This window comes from Engystomops pustulosus, chromosome 10 (genome assembly GCF_040894005.1).
Source record: "Engystomops pustulosus chromosome 10, aEngPut4.maternal, whole genome shotgun sequence".
NCBI classification, from domain to species: domain Eukaryota; kingdom Metazoa; phylum Chordata; class Amphibia; order Anura; family Leptodactylidae; genus Engystomops; species Engystomops pustulosus.
This window is the reverse complement of record NC_092420.1, coordinates 90,795,403-90,814,585: the sequence shown is the minus strand read 5'-3', so window position 1 is coordinate 90,814,585 and position 19,183 is coordinate 90,795,403. Positions and strand designations below refer to the sequence as shown.

General features: G+C 46.5%; 2 protein-coding genes across 8 annotated transcripts; one reads left to right on the top strand and one right to left on the bottom strand.

Moving 5' to 3' along the window:
• Positions 1-141: 141 nt before the first annotated feature.
• TMEM69 (transmembrane protein 69) lies at positions 142-6,124 on the bottom strand. Of its 6 annotated transcripts, none has more exons than XM_072127968.1 (3): positions 1,667-1,877; positions 1,513-1,555; positions 142-1,429 (listed from the first exon to the last, which is right to left on the bottom strand). In XM_072127968.1, exons 1-3 carry the CDS (start codon positions 1,756-1,758, stop codon positions 731-733), a joined length of 834 nt encoding a protein of 277 aa, XP_071984069.1. In that variant the 5' UTR covers positions 1,759-1,877; the 3' UTR covers positions 142-730. The 6 variants fall into 6 exon arrangements, with proteins under 6 accessions (XP_071984069.1, XP_071984073.1, XP_071984068.1 ...); XM_072127972.1 differs by lacking the exon at positions 1,667-1,877 and adding an exon at positions 1,903-2,021 and having other exon boundaries at positions 143-1,429; XM_072127967.1 differs by having other exon boundaries at positions 143-1,429; positions 1,513-1,570; positions 1,667-1,876.
• GPBP1L1 (GC-rich promoter binding protein 1 like 1) lies at positions 3,266-18,245 on the top strand. 2 transcript variants are annotated; one of them, XM_072127966.1, is made up of 12 exons: positions 3,266-3,437; positions 9,685-10,471; positions 11,718-11,837; positions 12,005-12,134; positions 13,322-13,611; positions 13,757-13,829; positions 15,607-15,800; positions 16,007-16,123; positions 16,210-16,368; positions 16,698-16,825; positions 17,080-17,182; positions 17,328-18,245. In XM_072127966.1, the coding sequence occupies exons 3-12, from the start codon at positions 11,778-11,780 to the stop codon at positions 17,478-17,480; spliced, it is 1,407 nt and encodes a 468-aa protein (XP_071984067.1). In that variant the 5' UTR covers positions 3,266-3,437; positions 9,685-10,471; positions 11,718-11,777; the 3' UTR covers positions 17,481-18,245. The 2 variants fall into 2 exon arrangements, with proteins under 2 accessions (XP_071984067.1, XP_071984066.1); XM_072127965.1 differs by having other exon boundaries at positions 11,715-11,837.
• The last annotated feature ends 938 nt before the right edge of the window (positions 18,246-19,183 follow it).

The window sequence follows — 19,183 nt, the reverse complement described above, 5'->3', positions numbered from 1 at the left end:
CTGTACAGAAGAATGGAAATGACTAGGCTGCTGCAGAACATCCAGTATTGTCATATTTCCTGCACACAGCAGGTTGGATCTGATTATGAATGCACACGGGGCAGCCAAACTTTTACAATTGATTTTTTTTTAAACTTTATTTACAAGGGACATGACTGAAAAAGAGTGAATATGGATGATTTCAAATAAATGCTTTATACTCTAGTCACTGCCAGAGCTGCAGAACTCTGCTGCCTTTGGTGTCTTCTAGTTACTGGTTCAGAATAGAATGAGATCTGCTGTTATAAATGGTGGAAGATGCAGATTACAAGGTCTTGTATATCCCACAATGCAGCACAGCAGATCATGGGCTACCTGATAAGGCGTGGCTTGGATCAATGGGCTACATGATAGGGGTGTGGCTGAGATCATGGGTTATGTGATAGGGCGTGGCTTAGATAGTGGGCTGAATTTACACTCCCTAAATATCATACAAAATAAATATATCTGCCCTAACATCAACAAATCTTGACCGCCCCCCCCCCCCCCTAGGGGGTTGTTAGTAAGTGCTCACAGCTTCTACAGGGCTGATCAAAAATGTTTTGCCGATGCTCTGGATGTGACTAGAGCATGTGATACAAAGTGTCTTCTCTATGTGATATTCTAGTGTAAACCCACTCTGACTCAGGCCCCAGAGTAACATCCATCTCATCTACTGTAATCCTCACCCGTCCGTCACCCCAAAAACAGTTTATTTTGGACTTTGATCTTTCAATGATTTTTCTGGGTAAACAACTGAGAGCCAGAGAGTGAACATGATGGAGCAGAAGATCACCAAGAAACAGGCGGCTCTCAGAAAACTCAGCCAAAATGGGAAAGGAGGGAGCAGCCCAACTCCCCCAAACACCCCTACGAGCAGCCCCCCTATGATGGTAATCGCTGCCGCAGAGATATTGTCTGAGAGAAGTAGCGACATCCAGGCCATGAACGGAAGCATCACCCCCAGGCCCAGATTCAGCGCTTCCGGCCGCAACGAGCTGCTCTCAGGAACCGAAATCCCCCAACGTATCCCCCCGTAGAAGGACAGAAGGCAGTTAGCAGCGGCGAGTTGTAGGAATGCCATCTCTGGGTAATAGTGACCCCCAAAACTCATGGTGAGGGGGGCTGCCACCACAGGGACCAGACCGGCCAGGCTCAGATACACGGCCGGCCGCGGGGTCTTCCTCAGCTCCTGACGGTAGTTCTGTATAATCTCATTGAACTCCTCCTCCTGGGGGTCTTTTCTCCTCTTGTGTAACGTGCTGGAGGTGTGGAGCGTGCAGCGGAGGAGGGGAGACCCGCACCGCAGGGTCGGGTGGGCAACTACAGCCAAGGCTTGTGCCCGGGACCACCGCCAGCTCGGCGCCATATGTGTCTTCTGTCTGACCACCGGTGCCACCATCTTACAAAGCTGAAAAGAAGAAAAATCAGTCATTATCACCAACTCCTCCACTTTTGCCCCATCTCCCTCAAGCGCCCCCTACATTATAATACCTGTAGTGCCATCTGCCAGCTCCTTCCACCCAGACGCAGCATCCTGCGGCTCCAACACCTGGCCAAAAAAAGACGCATATTACAACCTGCAGAGTGTCAGCTCATCTGCCCACAGGCTATAAGGGATGGGCGGGGCTTCGTGTATAATACTGACCTCATCACGTGACCAGGGCGCCACTGACACCATAATAAAAGGGCACAGGGGTCAATTCTGTGTAAACGGGGGTTCACCATAACCTCCCCCATTAAATAGTGCCCCCCTCCTCAAATATACTGCAATGACTAGGGTCTAGGGGGCGCCCTAAGTCTCCACATTACAGCAGCCTGTCCCCCCCGGTGTGACCCCAAAACATGAATCCGGCAATAACACATTGTAACTACTTCACTCACCTCCTGCTGCACACAAACGCTGCGAGAGGTCACCAACAGGAAGTCACACATCTACTTCCGGGGAACAATGAAGCCACAACAAGTGTGGGCAGAATGTACTGAGCATGCGTGGGCCTATCCACCCTGCAGATGTGTATTGCATGTGTGAGAGCACGAGGGGTGTATCTAATCATTTCCTGTGTGATAAGTCTGATGTGCTGTGTATTCAATCTTATCATGAGTGATACTATTTGCTGAACTCTGTATCTAATCCTATCCTGTGTGATACTGTCTGCTAATCATATCCCGTATGATATTGGCTGCTAAAATGTGTATCTAATCCTATACTGTGTGATATTGTCTGCTGAGCTGTGTATCTAATCCAATCTTGTGTGATACTGTCTGCCGAGATGTGTATCTAATCCTATCCTGTGTGATACAGTCTGATGAGCTGTGTATCTAATCCTTTCCTGTGTGATACTGTCTGCTGAGCTGTGTATCTAATCCTTTCCTGTGTGATACTTTCCGCTGAGCTGTGTATCTAATCATATCCTGTGTGATACTGTCTGCTGAGCTGTGTATCTAATCCAATCCTGTGTAATACTGCCTCCTGAGCTGTGTATTTAATCCTTTCCTGTGTGATACTGTCTGCTGAGCTGTGTATCTAATCCTATCCTGTGTGATACTGTCTCCTGAGCTGTGTATCTAATCCTACCCTGTGTGATACTGTCTGCTGAGCTGTGTATCTAATCCCATCCTGTGTGATACTGTCTACTGAGCTGTGTATCTAATCCTATCCCGTGTGATACTGTCTGGTGAGCTGTGTATCTAATCCTGTCCTGTGTGTTACTGTCTGCTGAGCTGTGTATCTAATCCTGTCCTGTGTGTTACTGTCTGCTGAGCTGTGTATCTAATCCTGTCCTGTGTGTTACTGTCTGCTGAGCTGTGTATCTAATCCTGTCCTGTGTAATACTGCCCCTCCTGAGCTGTGTATCTAATCCTATCCTGTGTGATACTGTCTGCTGGGCTGTGTATCTAATCCCATCCCGTGTGATACTGTCCACTGAGCTGTGTAGCTAATTCTCTCGTATCTAATTTAGGATTAGATACAGAACCTCGCCCTATCATTAGTGATACATTGTATCTAACTCTTGTTCAGATACATGTTGCTGTGACTATACAGGCGACGTCTGACGTTTTGCCGCCACACATGAAAGGCAGCGACCAGCCACAAGATGGCGCCCGGAGCCGCATCCTCCGCCTTCCAGTCAGCCCGCCGCCAATCACAAGATGGCGGTGAGATGACATCAGTGAACTAGGACGCCTGCACTAGCAGGCGAAGGCCGGTAGCTGGCGCTGTGTGTGCTGACGGTGAGAGAGAGGCGTGTCCGCAGTCGTACTGGACCCGGAGGCCGTGTCTATGGTCAGGTTCCAGGGGACGCCATTTTGGTGCGCGCTTTGTTATGGTTTGTGAGGAGCAGGAAGCGGGCAGCGGCTGTTAGCGGAGAGCGGCGACCCCGGTGTGACAGAGGCCCGGAGTGTGAGCGCGGTGCCGGGTGAGTGTATGGGGGCGGCCGGGGCCTGTGTGCGCGGGCGAGCGCTCACGTGTTGCTGGTGGTAGGGCGCTCCGGAGTGGGGCCCCTGTGCTGTGGCCCCGGAGTGTGAGGCCTGAGGAGACTGCTGAGGGCCCGGCCGCGTGTGTCTGCCCTGACCCCGCAGAAAACATGCACGCCCGGTCTGTATACACCAGCTGTGACGTCACGAGAGCCTCGTATACTCAGTGCGTCCTGCCACAGACACTGCACCGGACCCGCAGCTGTCAGTCACCTCACACTGTGACCTTCAGGCTGAGCCTGCAAACTTCTGCAACTTTTCATCACATTTCCACATCTCTGCTGCCTGTCAGTGAATAGATGTGATTACAGCCATGTGCCTAAATTTTTGTCCTGAGCCCGCAGCTGAGGGTCTGTAACAATGTATCAGCGCGGATAACATCATCTCCTAGTGGAGACTATTACACAGATGAGTTTAGATAAAAAATAACTTGTACGTCTGACAGCTGAGGGTTTGTTACATTGTAAGAATAATAACTTCTGTGATGTAAGGTCATGTGACCAGGAAGCGAGGGGGGACGTCTGCGGGGAAGTGATTGTCCCCTCCTGTTTTGCGCTATTAAGTGGTGAGAGCGTACAGCGGCGGTCCCTCATGTCAGCGATGACTTATAAATAAAGTTTTGGTTTGACAATGAAGGGATCTACAACTTTGTATGGTCTGTGCATGCTGCACGTGCTATCGTGTCTGTTACAGTGTAGCAGTGTCCTCCAAACTAATGCACAGTAATACATTGTAACAAGCTCATCAGCTGTGAGAAAGTTTTAGTAAAGTTTTGATGTGGTTTAGGAGTTTATTTGCCGGCTGCTGTTATGGATGCCGGGGGTTCAGATCCAGCGGGCTGCTGGTGGTCCTGTGACACGGGGGATGCACAGAGTTTACTATACCATGCTCTGTGGCGTTCCCCTTTAAGCAGAAGCGGGTGACTTGTGACTACCAGCCTCACTTACCATGTTTCCGGCTGCTGCAGAGACGCAACAAGTTTATTGAAAATCCGAGAACCAGTGGGATAGGAAATTCCCCTAAAGTTTGTGGGAACGTTTCAGGATGTTGTTGATGAGTGTGCGGCCGCTGGCGTCTGTCCCGCTCACGTGCTGTGACCTAGGTAAACACACGCTGCCCTATTACCCCTGTGTAGTGACCATCAGATGACCCCCGGGAGATTACACCTGATTCAGGGGAGATATATATATATATATATATATATATATATATATATGAGGAGCAGGGGTACTTGTCCTGCCGGGGGAGATGTATAAAATGTTGTGCTAAGATAAAATAGCAATCAGTCGGATCCCATGTCAGAGTCTCACTAATACTGATGCAATGTAGCAAACCCCAGCTGTGAGAAGTACACACTCCTGCACATTGCTGATAGCTATATGATGAATGTCTATTTACAGAGCAAGGGAGCGGCGCTGGGCTCCTCTCTGAATATCCTCCATGCTATTTAAAGGCGCACTCCTCACCGATATTTCTAGCCCAGTCCATTTCTGGGACATGATTTATGGCCCTTAATGTAAGAATCTGCCCCTCTCTAAAGCTATTGCATGGCCTCCCCTCACACCGCCCTCTGTAGACCCCACAGCATTGTGCCAGACTTGTCCCATAGGGCCTTGGTTGGGTTTACCTGGGTTGAGAAAACCTTCAATGAATAATAATGCAGTCCCGATGTGCTGAAGTTTTGTTGCAGTAGCATCCAGTACGTGTCCCCCATCACTCGGTGTTACACGCTGAATCACACATTACACTTTCATCAGTGAATAATCAGAAGTGATCTCATCCACATCAGACGGGTGAAGCTCATCACATGGAGGAAATCCACCCACGTAATGCGCCGCCATTAATCTGACGCGATGTTACGGGAGGAAAAAGCAAGTGTCTGCGATCAGCCTCCGGAGCGTCTGATACTACAGTCCTGATGTGTGTGTGTATATATATATATATATATATAAGGTCAGCCATCACTTATCAGTAATATGGATGGAAGAGCTTATCGTCCTGTTCTTGTAGATTGTGTAGGACTACAGTATGACGAGGGTCTCCTCTGTACTGAAGCTCCTCTGTATATGCAGAAGTGTAAAGAAATGACTATATAATACAGGTGATCACATAATGTCTTGTAGACTGAGGAGACCTGAACTTGCAGGCCGTGTTTTCAGATGCAATTTTCAATGTCTAAACCAGGAGTGGTGTGAAAAAGAGGAGCAACTTCTCACAATAATGTTCTCACTCATTATGATCTCTAATAATTAATAATTCCTTTATTTATATAGCGCACACAGATTACGTGGCGCTGCACAGAACTTGCCAGATCTATAACTGCTTTTGGCTTTGAAAACTGCATCTGCTAAACTGAATGTGTGAACGCACCTTAAAGGGGATGTCCAGTTTTAGGAGAACATGGCTGCATGATTCCATCGCTCTGCTGGTTATGTGATTGCGGAGCTGCAGTACCGTACACCACCTGTAGACTGCTGAGGTGCTGCTTTTGAAATATGGTCTCCATGTTTTTCTACTATTGGGGAACCCCTGTAATCCTCCATTGATGAAGTACCAAGTTTTATGCCCTTGTAGTGCAGCATCATCAGAACCTGCGGCTTGTCTTACCTGCTCTACAAGTCTGTAGGATCTCTTTCACATTGCGAGTTTTGTGCACATCCCATGGGGTATTAAAGGATTGGAAGAAGTGGTGCAGCAGCTGCTGAGGAAGTATGTTCAAACAGGAGTAAAGGGCAGGGGAGTCGCTAGGTGCCGAGTGCCCCCTGGGGGCACAGCCAGAGGGAGGTGACTGTCTGCCGTCTCTATATGACGCCTGTGGCTGACTGTGTGAACGCCGCCTTATCAGACATAGTCAGAGTGGGGAAGAGACTGATAATGAAGGCAGGAGGTGAGACCTCTGCTGTCCGCCTTCCCTTTGCTGGAGATCTTGCATAATGTGTCGGCACGCAGAGACTTTGTGTGTTTGTCAGAGCAAAGCTCAGCCTGTGTGATCCCTACAGGCCATGAACAGGGATGGAAACTCCTTCACTGACTGCAGGGCTCTCACTTCTGCCCACAGATCTCTGCTTGCTGTGTGGATAGGAAGGCATCCAGCTTTTTGAGGACATACCCCTAGTTACGGATGGACCCCTCTGCCCACTGTGACCTCTGGTGAAGCTCTCTGGATGTTACTATAGTCCCAGGCTTTAATGATCAGCTGTAAAATGTCTGTAATGAAGCTTTATTGATAATCCTTGCTCCAATTACAGCAAAAAAATTTGAAACTTATTGTCACTGGGGCAAAATCAATTTTTGTCTGGATCTACAATTATACAATATTCATTTTCGACTTACATACAAATTCAACTTCAGAACAAACCTATGGACCATATCCTGTATGTAACCCAGGGACTGTCTGTATGTGATATAACATGACATCATGAGGCTGAGATACTTCTTCCATCTATGTTGATGGATCCCCCTCCCAGTGCAGCGGGGTTACACTTTAGGGTTGTTCCTGCTTTTATAGTGTCCGTAGATGGCAGCTCTGGGTGTCATCACCCCTGTCGGATGGCTCCCTGTGCCGAATGATAATGTGCCAGGAGCTGGGGAGGTACAGGCACTAACAGGACTTAAACGGGACATTGGGCAGGTGGATGGGTCCCTCTGCGGCATCCGTGACCCTGGACTTTACAGGGTTTTGTAGGATCTGCTTATTGTAGAGACAGCATTTCTTCACAGCACAGTGCCATACATTATAAAGTGGCTGTATATAATATTGCACCTCTAGAATAGGACTGAGCTGCAGCCACATGTGAACATGACATCGCAGGTTGTTATCGGACCTTCTTGTTCTCAAAAGCAAAACGCCCCATGATTTTGTTCCAATATCTTATAGCGGGTTTTACTACTTTTTCCTGTCCGTCCCTGCAAAATTTATTTAAATGTGACCTAGTTGCCAGACAGACTTATACATACATACATGCTCATCTCAGCCTGGTGTGCGCATGTTCTCAATAACAAGCTGCTGTCAGATACAGCTCTCATCCCCTGGGGTCACACAGTATTGCTTGGTGGAGATTTAGGAGCATCATATGTCACAAACTTTGGCGGATCTTGTTTTGCAGCTTTGGATGTGACTGGAGCACAGAGGGTGACACCTAATATGTTGGTGATTGTGTCACATGATCTTTCCTCCTTGTTTTGTCCCCTGGGCTGTTATCACAGACTGAAGTCATGTGGAGTCTGCAGAGTAGTGAGCACACAAGCGGATGATGGGAGTCACTCCGACCTCCTGGAAGTGCACTTGTGTAATTAGAAGAGATGCAACTTTACACTACACACAGGGTTAATGCATTGCGCCTTCATAATCTCTGCTTGTTGTCTGTGAATAGACATCAGTGTAGAGGGCAGCAGGATTTTTAGTTTCCTGGTTTGCTGATACGCTGTGACAAACCCTCTGCAGGGCGCGTGTTAAAGTGTCAGGTTTTAAAGTAGCAAAATGAATAATCTGCTCCTTGTGTCAGGTCAGCGGCCGGTGAAGGTTGTCGAATCCGCCATCCCCCTCCTCTCAGGTCATCGATTTATCTTATCAGTTATATTGTGTTTGTCCCTGGGTGGACATCACACAGAAAGCTGCCCCGTCACCAGTGTTATAATGGGCGGCCGTGTAATAAGCCTCTGATGTGTGATCTGTCTTCTCAGACTGATGTACAGACACCAGCCAGATGTAACACGTAGTATCTTCAACATTTTGCTCTAGTCACATCAAGAGCTGCATTCATAGTCCGAGGCTGTTGTGCAGCAGGTCCTGGCCCTATGCCACCAGTCTGTCATGTTGGTACCTGCCGGGTGATGTAATAGTCACCAGTGACATTATATAACCAGCCTGGTTCTCTGTCATTAAGAGACGGTGTCGCCCAGCTCCCTCCCTGCCAGTCACAGCCACAGCAAAAACTTCTGCAACTTTAGCTCTTAAAGGGATCCTGTCAGCAGGTGACCATGCTGAATGCTGCCGCCATTATGTACTGTCCCTGGAGAGAGATGTAATCAGAACCTTGTGTCCTCACACTGCTGTGCTCTCTGCAGCATTGGTGGGTATTGTTCCTGGAGAGATGTGTAATCAGACCTCACACTGCTGTGCTCTGTGCTCTCTGCAGCCAGTGTTATGTACTGTCCCTGGAGAGATGTGTAATCAGACCTCACACTGCTGTGCTCTGTGCTCTCTGCAGCCAGTGTTATGTACTGTCCCTGGAGAGATGTGTAATCAGACCTCACACTGCTGTGCTCTGTGCTCTCTGCAGCCAGTGTTATGTACTGTCCCTGGAGAGATGTGTAATCAGACCTCACACTGCTGTGCTCTGTGCTCTCTACAGCCAGTGTTATGTATTGTTCCTGGAGAGACGTGTAATCAGACCTCACACTGCTGTGCTCTGTGCTCTCTGCAGCCAGTGTTATGTATTGTTCCTGGAGAGACGTGTAATCAGACCTCACACTGCTGTGCTCTGTGCTCTCTGCAGCCAGTGTTATGTACTGTCCCTGGAGAGATGTGTAATCAGACCTCACACTGCTGTGCTCTGTGCTCTCTACAGCCAGTGTTATGTATTGTTCCTGGAGAGACGTGTAATCAGACCTCACACTGCTGTGCTCTGTGCTCTCTGCAGCCAGTGTTATGTATTGTTCCTGGAGAGACGTGTAATCAGACCTCACACTGCTGTGCTCTGTGCTCTCTGCAGCCAGTGTTATGTATTGTTCCTGGAGAGATGTGTAATCAGACCTCACACTGCTGTGCTCTGTGCTCTCTGTAGCCAGTGTTGTATGTACTGTCCCTGGAGAGAAGTGTCATCAGACTTCTGTGTTGTTGTTAGCAGCAGACCTATGATATATGGATTTATAGTACAGGATTGTACTGGGAAAGTGTCCTCACACTGCTGTGCTCTGTGCTCTCTATACTGAACTTCATCTCCCCTCTGTACCATTACTGGATCATGGGGAAAGTGACCTCTTGGCTTATCAAGAGAGGCAGCTTGCACGTCTCTAGCAGTCTCACAGTCGCCCCCTGTTGGAAGTGTATGTACTTGAGGGCCACATGAGCTGGTAGCTACTGTATTGCAGCTCCATAAAGACTATAGATGTACATTATACCGCCATGTAGTCCACACTCTGCTCTGTGCATGTTATTTACTGATTGTTTTTCCTCTTCTCTTGCAGATTTACCTCCCGCTGACCTAGAGGACGCGCCGTGGCACTGCTTTACGTGGCCGCTCTCCTCCATACTTCACCACCGTCTATATGTTGTTGATCAGGGATATGACTGGATTTTGGGGTCTTGTGGATCGTGACCCCTCTTCATCTCCAGCCACGGTGGTTGCACTATTATAACTTCTTCCTCTCTGCTTCCTGGAACAAGTGTTTGAGGTTTCTCTTTTTTCCTTCACATTTTACTTGATTTTTTTTTTTTTTCTTGCTTGAATTTTTTGAGTTTTATTTAATGAAGACATCAGATCGGTGCAGAGTCTCAGCTCCAGGGCGAACTTGCCCAGTTGTGTCCCCCCTGGACCCCTGACCCCACATCTGGAGGACACCGGATGGAACGTCTTGGATGACCCTCATAGTCAACCGCATTGACTCATTAATGACCCCCATGTCTGTTTCATGAGGTGAACGTGGAATTTGAGGATTTTTTTTTCTTTTTTTAATTTTTTTTTTTCATAGCGGTCAGTTAACAGGTTCTTTGACCGATGTGACCTCTTGAAGTTATAGGATTTAATTTTTTTTTTTTTTTTGTAAATTTTTTTTTAACATTTTCTGAGGGTTTTGATGGAAACAATAAAAATGAGCACTTGAAGAAATGACAGGTTCTCTATAAGGGGCGTGCAGGCACGTAGTAGAGGGGCTGCCCTTACCCTCCATCGCCCATTAACGAGAAACGAATCGAGAAACCTCAGAACTGGCCGACGATACTGGAAGGTGCTGCCCTGCGAGCTCAGACTAAGGGGTAAGTCATATCCATCACAACTTACCTGTGCTTACACTTCTCACACAAAACTAGGGATGTTTGGATTGTGGGTGAAATCTCAGGATGACCCGAAAATGTCCTCTAACCCTAAGGGCTAAAACACTTACCCGTGTGTGATCACTGACCATGGAAAGTGTCAGACTGAGCTCACAGCTGGGGACAGGGCTCCTGTATCATATGATGCATGAAGTTTCTGCTTCCCTGATATGCAGCAGAGCTGATACTGTAATAAGTGGAAGCAGGAACTTGTCCATTATCTATCACATCACATGAGCATATGGAATCACAGTAGCCTCGGATGGGGGTATGTAGAGGCTGCTGTGATTTCATGTGATCAGATACATACATGTGCTAGACTTATTAAAGTCTCAATTTAGCAGCAGATATATAGGCACCATATGGACGTTGCAACTTTGTACCCCAGAACCTAAATAGTTAGCTTTCATAAAGGGTGCGAGCTGCCCCCGACAATTAGTGACTTGTGAATAGGAGACTTGGTTGTATTTGATGCTCAAGCAGCTCTGGGGTATAATACAGGATGTAACTCAGGATCAGTACAGGATAAGTAATGTCATGTATGTACACAGTGACTGCACCAGCAGCAGAATAGTGAGTGCAGCTCTGGAGTATAATACAGGATGTAACTCAGGATCAGTACAGGATAAGTAATGTCATGTATGTACAAAGTGACTGCACCAGCAGCAGAATAGTGAGTGCAGCTCTGGGGTATAATACAGGATGTAACTCAGGATCAGTACAGGATAAGTAATGTCATGTATGTACATAGTGACTGCACCAGCAGCAGAATAGTGAGTGCAGCTCTGGAGTATAATACAGGATGTAACTCAGGATCAGTACAGGATAAGTAATGTCATGTATGTACACAGTGACTGCACCAGCAGCAGAATAGTGAGTGCAGCTCTGGAGTATAATACAGAATGTAACTCAGGATCAGTACAGGATAAGTAATGTCATGTATGTACACAGTGACTGCACCAGCAGCAGAATAGTGAGTGCAGCTCTGGAGTATAATACGGGATATAACTCGGGATCAGTACAGGATAAGTAATGTCATGTATGTACACAGTGACTGCACCAGCAGCAGAATAGTGAGTGCAGCTCTGGAGTATAACACAGGATGTAACCTCCTGCCTCTCTCATGGTGTTGTGTATATATGTTGTGCCTGATGCACTGAGTTGTGTTGGTGTCTTTGTCTCTCAGCAGACCCTGCCTTGGCCATGAGGATTAATGCCTCGATTCAGTGTTAGAAGATCTACAACCTAAATGGCGCAGCATGACTTTGTACCTGCTTGGCTTAGCTTCTCCACACCACAGTCCACCAAGGTAACCAACCTCCTTGCTGCTTCTTTCAAAGCATTCAGTGGCCTCTCCAGTTTTTGTTTAAACCCCCTTAGGGCCAGATTTTGCTTGTGGGAATGTTTTGGATTTGGTTACCTTTCCTGCCCTCTGTATGTAGTTATAAATGATGATCATGGACTTCTCTTCCTCAGTCCTCTGCAGGCCTTGTCGAGAAACATGGAGAGCATCTTCCTAGGGGTGAGGGCCGTTTGGGAGTGAGTCGCAGAAGACATAATTCTTCTGATGGATTCTTCAACAATGGTCCCCTACGCACTACAGGAGGTGAGCGTCCAGCCTGAGACTTGTAGTGCTTCTTGTCTTCTGTGGGGATCTGGGGATGATGGAGGCTCGGCACTGGTTTTTGTAACCAATGTACAGCTGATACCAGACATTTTCATCCACTACATGAAAAGATGTATTTGATGAATTTCTCATTGAAATCAAAATAAGCATTTCTTGTGTAAGGTCACTTAAGATTACCAAAAATTTGTATATTTGCCAAATGCTAGAAAAATTAGAAAATGTTTTAAAGCATTTTTTTTTCTCTGCAATATCAGAATTTTGCTTACTCCCAAGATTACTATGCCCTTAAACAATTTGGGAGAGCCCATATGATGTCATGTCTTTGGAAGCTTCTTATAGGATTATTGCTAACATCTACGGTAAGTTAGCGATGCACCTGTGGATGTATTTGAAGGCACACCTGAAACGCACTGCTTCTTTGTGTTACATCATGGGAGAGTAAAAAAAATCCGCCAAGATATCGAGAAAAGTGTTGTGGACTTGCACATGCCTGGTTCCTCCTTAAGTGCATTTTCCAGATACCTGAAGATGTCTCTTTCATTCACACAAACAAGATGGGATTGTGCAGCCATCATACCGCTCAGGAAGGAGATGGGTTCTGTGTCCCAGAGATGAATGAATGCGCTTCAGTCTGAAATGTGCAGATCAACCCAAAAATAGAAGCCAAAGACCTTGTGAAGATGCTGAAGCTGGTGAGCGTGATTATCCACAGTGATGTGTCCTGGATCCAAATGCACAGGAACAAAGACCTTAATATTTGGAGTCTTGTCCTGTGGTCTGAGGAAACTAACATTGAACAATGGTCATTTTGGCCGAATAGTTCAAAGTTTGTAGGAAAAGGGAGAAGCTTTTGGCAGTCAAATAGTGTAAGGCCAATGGTACTAAATTGTAATGAAAGGTATGGAAACTTTTGACTTTGCAGAAAGTAATAATAATACTTTAAAATTTTTCTCTCATTCTGGCATTTGGCAAATATAAATAATTTTGGTTCCTAATTAACCTAAACCACGAAAGGTTTGTTCTGCTTTTTGTTTTAGATATCACGTCTTTTTACATAGTGTATGGAATCTTCTGGTTTCATCTCTCGCATGGCTCCAGGTGGTTATGTTCAGTCTAGTACATGACGTGCACATACAGGGTTTTCACTTCGGTTTCCTCTCCCGTAGATTCGTGGCACCAGCCATCACTATTACGCCATGACTCGGTGGACTCTGGGGTCTCGAAAGGCACTAACACATCATCCCAGCAAGGGTGGCATGGGGCATCTCGGGGGCAGCAGGATGGCCCGGTGCAGAGAGGAGGCAATAGCAGTAATGGGACAGGGAGCAGCGGCCATCGCCACCGCAACGGCAGCGCTCTCCGTAAGAATGCTTCCCTGCAGGACAAGCAGCCGTCCGAGACCAGAGAGGAAAAGAACGCGGACAAAAAGAAACTACAGTTCGAGGAGGAAGACTTTGTACGTAGTGGCATAAACTGGTTGCTAATAGTTTTTTTTGGGGGGGGAAGCCATTGTGTTATACAAGTACATCAGTGGTGTGTGTATATTGGGCTTCATCGCTTTCTCTACGTTATTTTCATTCTCTGCTTCTGTATTTTTGCAGCCATCTTTAAACCCTGAGCCTGGGAAGCATATAGTTCAGAACAAGCAGACTGGGACCCCTGCAGGAGTCTGGGGTACGTGAGGATCATTCTGTCAAATATTTAAAGCTTTTGCAGTGATGCAGCAAAAAAGTTCAGTATTTTCCACTTAGTCCCGGAATTGGTGCAAGCAAAAGTTTTCCAAATAAAAATAAAACTTTGGTGTAAACTTCGCTATCTCCTATTGGAAGAGGTAATCTAGTCAAAATGGTGTTAATGCCCCAGCTATTGTACATCATGCATAATTCACCAATCTGGATCCCACTGAAATATTTCCATAGAATCCGTGGGCTATTTCGAAGCTTGGTCTGGAAGGGTAAACAGGCCAGGATAAGTTTAGATACCCTACAAAGGGGGGAAATGGATGGAGGCCTAGCCATACCGAACCCTTGGCTATATTTTCTGGCAGCACAGCTGCAGCATTTTCAAGGATGGGGACTGGAAGTAGAAGGAGAGGTAGTGAATTCAGACCATCGTTTGATTATTCTGTGGTCAAAACCTGCAACGCCGGTGCACGCCTTGGAGAGTGGATTTGGGGGGGGGGGACACTAAGTAATAAACCAACAATGTCCCTTATGTCAAAGGTATGGTCTAAAGTCAAAAACATTTTAGGAATCCCTAAGTACACCTCGGACACCCCAATATGGCGTAACCCACCTTTACCAGAAATATTTCGCCTGGAGGGCTTCACTCCGTGGGAAGTGAAAGGGGTAAAGACGTTAAAACATATATGTTCTGAAGGCAATATTAGGACGTTTGAAGAAATTCGTTTCAGGTGCCACATGTGTGGTTTTACCAATATTTACAGCTTAGACACGCCTTTGAGGCGCAGAAAAGGGCGGAATCAATAGAAGTGGGTTCCGTTGGCGCATTGAACAGAATATTAAAAGCGAATTCTACTAAATGCCTAATTTCCTACTCTTATACTGTATTACTTAATGATTTTATAAAAGATACCCCACTAAAATGTCGGGCAAAATGGGACAGAGAGGTGGGACCTATTGAGGAGGAAGAATGGACTGAGGCCCTGGAACTAGTCCCAGTCCTATCTCCTAGTGAGTCTCGTAGGATGTCACACCTTCTTTTATTACATAGCGCATATAAATCCCCTCAATTATTGTTTAATATAGGGGTTAGGCCTAATTCTGAATGTCCTAGGTGTGGAGTTGAAGAAGCTGGAATTCTTCACATGATGTGGGAATGTAGAGAGTTAGCATCCTATTGGAAAGAGGTCTTAGAACTGATGCGTAAAGTATTTTCCATAGCTATAGAAGGTAGTCCTCTAGCATGCTTACTTGGTGTATTAAAAGTAGATAATCTGACGGAACCTAATAACATCGCGATTCAACGTTCTCTTTACCAAGCAAGAAAAGTTATAGCGGCTCACTGGATAAGACCTAGGCCTCCTGATAAGAAAGAATTTATAGATCGCTTGAATGTAATCATACGATTGGAGTATAGCACATATGTGAAAAGAAACAGTATCCCAACAGTTAATGTATTGTCATAAATATGTTTGATTGCCAACTCGGAAAGTATATATGTAAAGTGTATAACGTAAGGTGTAAAAGCTGAAATCATTCTGTAATACATATATGGTTGCAAGATACTATTTACATATTGTATAATATTTCCGTATGCGGCAAAAATCTGTACTTACCTCCCCTGGTGTTGTACTTGTTGGGGTTAAAATGTGAAAATGTTCAATAAAAATATTTGATTTAAAAAAAAGTTTTCCAAATATATATCATATTTATAGCAATAATCATTTGCTGTGGCAGCCGTCCTGAATGACCTGTTCTCGTCTTTATAGAAAACCCTCCCAGTGCCAAGCAGCCGCTCAAGATGCTGGTCATCAAAAAAATCTCAAAGGACGATCCATCTGCTTTCTCTGCTGCATTTGCCTCTCCTGTACCTCACCTTCCCAATGGAAACAACAAGACCAGCCCCTCCGGGCCAATTGTGTACAAGAATCTGGTTCCCAAACCAGCGACCTCATCCACTAAGGTAACAATGAGCCTCGGGGTCAGAGGTCAACCTTAGGACTCTTTAGACTCATTATCTGTGGACCACACTTGATATTGCAGCTATCCAGTCTTGCAGGTTTTGGGGTGTGCTCTGGTTTTGTGTTCAGAGAGCAGGTGTAAAAGTTTTCTAGTCCTGGGGCCTCTGATTTTATGTTGTGACTTATAGGATCTCACTCTCTCTTACAGCCTGGCCCCTGGAAGGCAAACGGCCGGGAGCCCAAACCCAGCTCATTTTTCAACCGTGATTCCTCTTTTACCAGCCCAGTGTTGGCCCCGGCTCCTGTATTGTCCTCGCCAAAAGAGGTAACTGATTAGCCTTGTGCCCCTCTGGCTTGGTGGGGATTTAACCCTTTTCTGTCCTCACTGATGAGATGTTCTTTCCTGCTTAGGGCACAGCCAGTGTTACCCCACCACTGGAGCTCAGCATCTCACGTCTCACCCGCATGACACGACGAGTCCCAGACAAGAAGAGCGAGTTTTTAAAGGCACTAAAGGACGAGCAGGACGCGGACCACACAGAGGACCGAGATAGTGATAAACTGGAAGATGTAAGACTCAAAGCTTCAGTCAGATGAAACCACTCCTGAAAATCAAGTGCATGTGTGACCTTATGAAGCAATAGCTGGTAATGGCCTCAGGAGAGGGAAACCTAGTCCTCGTGATGACCCCACCCTGAGGCTCCACGGTGTGCTCAGTGTAGTATCAGAGGTCACGCCATGTGTTTGCCGTCCACCTGTGGCTGTCATTGTTCCTTGCTGGTATCTGCTGGATACCGTCAGCCATTCATAGCGGTCTACAGGACTGTCCTTGCTTGGTGCATATAGTGATCAGTATTAGAATGGCAGTGATAAAGGTTTCTTCTTTTGCTCCTCGCCAGGTGCAGAGTCGGTGTTCTTTGGATCATAATGACAATTCTGCAGAGCACATTAATGTCAGCGGCCATCACAATGGTATGTCTGGAGATAAGAGGGACCGTCTGTCATACTCACTGGAAGCAGAACACAGGTGAGTGGCCAGGAAAGCTTCAGCATCAGGACGGGTATCTTCCTGTATCTGGTGCTCAGTGCTGCCCCCTGGAGCTACTTTAAAGAAAAGTTGACTCCAGAACTAGAGGTTATCCCAATCACTCCCCACTTGAAATAATCTGAATCTCACACTGATCTATACCACCAGCCTCAGCGGACTGTGATGTTACTGCATTACTTGTATATCGATGCTGCAGCGTCATTCAGGAGGTTTCTGTTCTTTTTGTCCTTCAGACTTTTGAAAGAAATGGGTTGGCAGGAATCTCCAGAAAACGATGAGGATTGCCTGCCGCTGACTGAGGAGGAGCTGCGGGAGTTTCACATTAAGTCCCAGCAGGTAAAATCTGCCGCCTCTGCCGTGTACAGCACCCCCTGGTGGTGCATCCAAACTCTGCTTGTGTACATTGTGCAACTTTCAGTTTTATCTGCACTTCTAGAACTTTTTTTTTTTTTTTTTTAACTTTTTTTTATTCTCTCCTAAGCTAAGAAGAAACGGCATGGGACAGAATGGCTTCCTCCGTCAGCCCCGAAGATGTGCTCTACTCTTTGCTTGGCGTGGCCCTCTCACCCCTGACCCCAGCGAGTGCTCAGACTCTGACACAAGCAGCACAGACACTTCAGACGATGAATCTTGATGCATAAGAGACACCGCAGATCTCACCCGGCCCCTGTAATACTGCATTGTACTTACTGTGCGTCCTAAAGAGGGGAAGATGGGGATCAACACCTTCTTGTGCAGCGCCTTCTTCTCGGGATATGTCGTCACATCATCCATTTTATGCTTCCTAGTCACAAACAGTGTTTTGTATGAGATCTGGAGGCGATCGGATGAGGTTTTTTTTTTTTGTTATGTTTTTGGTTTTTTTTCCCCTTGCGTCCTCCTTGTTTTCATGGAGTTTGACACAAATCATTTGCAGGCAGCGAAGCTTCTAATTGTGCAGATTAAATACCAGTTAACCCACTAAAATCAATCACTGTTTGGATAAACGCTCACATTTTTTTTTATTTTCCGTGATCATCCCCGGCGTGGTGACGCGTCGATGTTCTGCAGCGCTAGTTCCGGCGGGTTCTTTGTCTTGGAGCTCTCTCGCTTGTATTTTGTTTTACGGGGGAATGACTTTGCATCTGTAAGATATTCAGATATTGTTTTTTTTCTTTTTTTTTTCAAAGCCTTGACATTCAGGGTGGATTGTAAAATAAAACAAGATTTGGGTAAAAAAAAATAAAATAAAAATAATAAACTTTAAAAAACATGACTATTGTCGGGGAAGATTTCAGAAGATTATTTTGATAACATTATTTACAGATTAAAGAAAACTGGTTACCTGTATGTGAGGGCGACGTCAGCACTGCAGCTAATAACTTGGAATAAATATTTTGCATCAGTTTGGCAAATTCAAGTCGTGTCGTCTTCTCTGGTAGGTTGGAAAGCGTGTGGTTGGGACTGTCCCTTGACGGAAAGGGTGTGGGTGAGTGAGAATTGTGTGTCTGACACATGCTGACCCCTGACCACTGCTGGCTATGATAGAAAGGTGTCAGGACACACAGGACATGGCAGCTCGCTGTGTATGGGGGGTGTAGTCACAGAGGGGTCAGAGCGCCCATGCTGACCCCTGACCACTGCTGGCTATGATAGAAAGGTGTCAGGACACACAGGACATGGCAGCTCGCTGTGTATGGGGGGTGTAGTCACAGAGGGGTCAGAGCGCCCATGCTGACCCCTGACCACTGCTGGCTATGATAGAAAGGTGTCAGGACACACAGGACCTGGCAGCTCGCTGTGTATGGGGGGTGTAGTCACAGAGGGGTCAGATCGCCCATGCTGACCCCTCACCACTGCTGGCTATGATAGAAAGGTGTCAGGACACACAGGACATGGCAGCTCGCTGTGTATGGGGGGTGTAGTCACAGAGGGGTCAGAGCGCCCATGCTGACCCCTCACCACTGCTGGCTATGATAGAAAGGTGTCAGGACACACAGGACATGGCAGCTCGCTGTGTATGGGGGGTGTAGTCACAGAGAGGTCAGAGCTCCCATGCTGACCCCTGACCACTGCTGGCTATGATAGAAAGGTGTCAGGACACACAGGACATGGCAGCTCGCTGTGTATGGGGGGTGTAGTCACAGAGAGGTCAGAGCGCCCATGCGGACCCCTGACCACTCCTAGTTATGATCGCTATGTATAGGGTTGTAGTAATTTTTTCTGATGAAGATGTTCTGCATCATCACATGTATTGGTACATGTTTCTCAACTGCGTGGATGTTATGAATAATCCGTTTGTGTTTAACTATGGCGCCGATGTAGCTCAGTCCTTGTTCACACTGAAGTCAGGATTTG

Bases quoted from the DNA above. Each gene is read 5' to 3' on its own strand.
- GPBP1L1 (XM_072127966.1), top strand. From the start codon at position 11,778: ATGGCGCAGCATGACTTTGTACCTGCTTGGCTTAGCTTCTCCACACCA. The intron at 12,135-13,321 runs GTGAGCGTCCAG...CCTCTCCCGTAG, and splicing joins TCCCCTACGCACTACAGGAG to ATTCGTGGCACCAGCCATCA. The intron at 16,124-16,209 runs GTAACTGATTAG...TTTCCTGCTTAG, and splicing joins TATTGTCCTCGCCAAAAGAG to GGCACAGCCAGTGTTACCCC.
- TMEM69 (XM_072127967.1), bottom strand. From the start codon at position 1,758: ATGGGGGAGGTTATGGTGAACCCCCGTTTACACAGAATTGACCCCTGT. The intron at 1,571-1,666 runs GTCAGTATTATA...TTTTTTGGCCAG, and splicing joins CGCCCTGGTCACGTGATGAG to GTGTTGGAGCCGCAGGATGC. The intron at 1,430-1,512 runs GTATTATAATGT...TCTTCTTTTCAG, and splicing joins GCTGGCAGATGGCACTACAG to CTTTGTAAGATGGTGGCACC.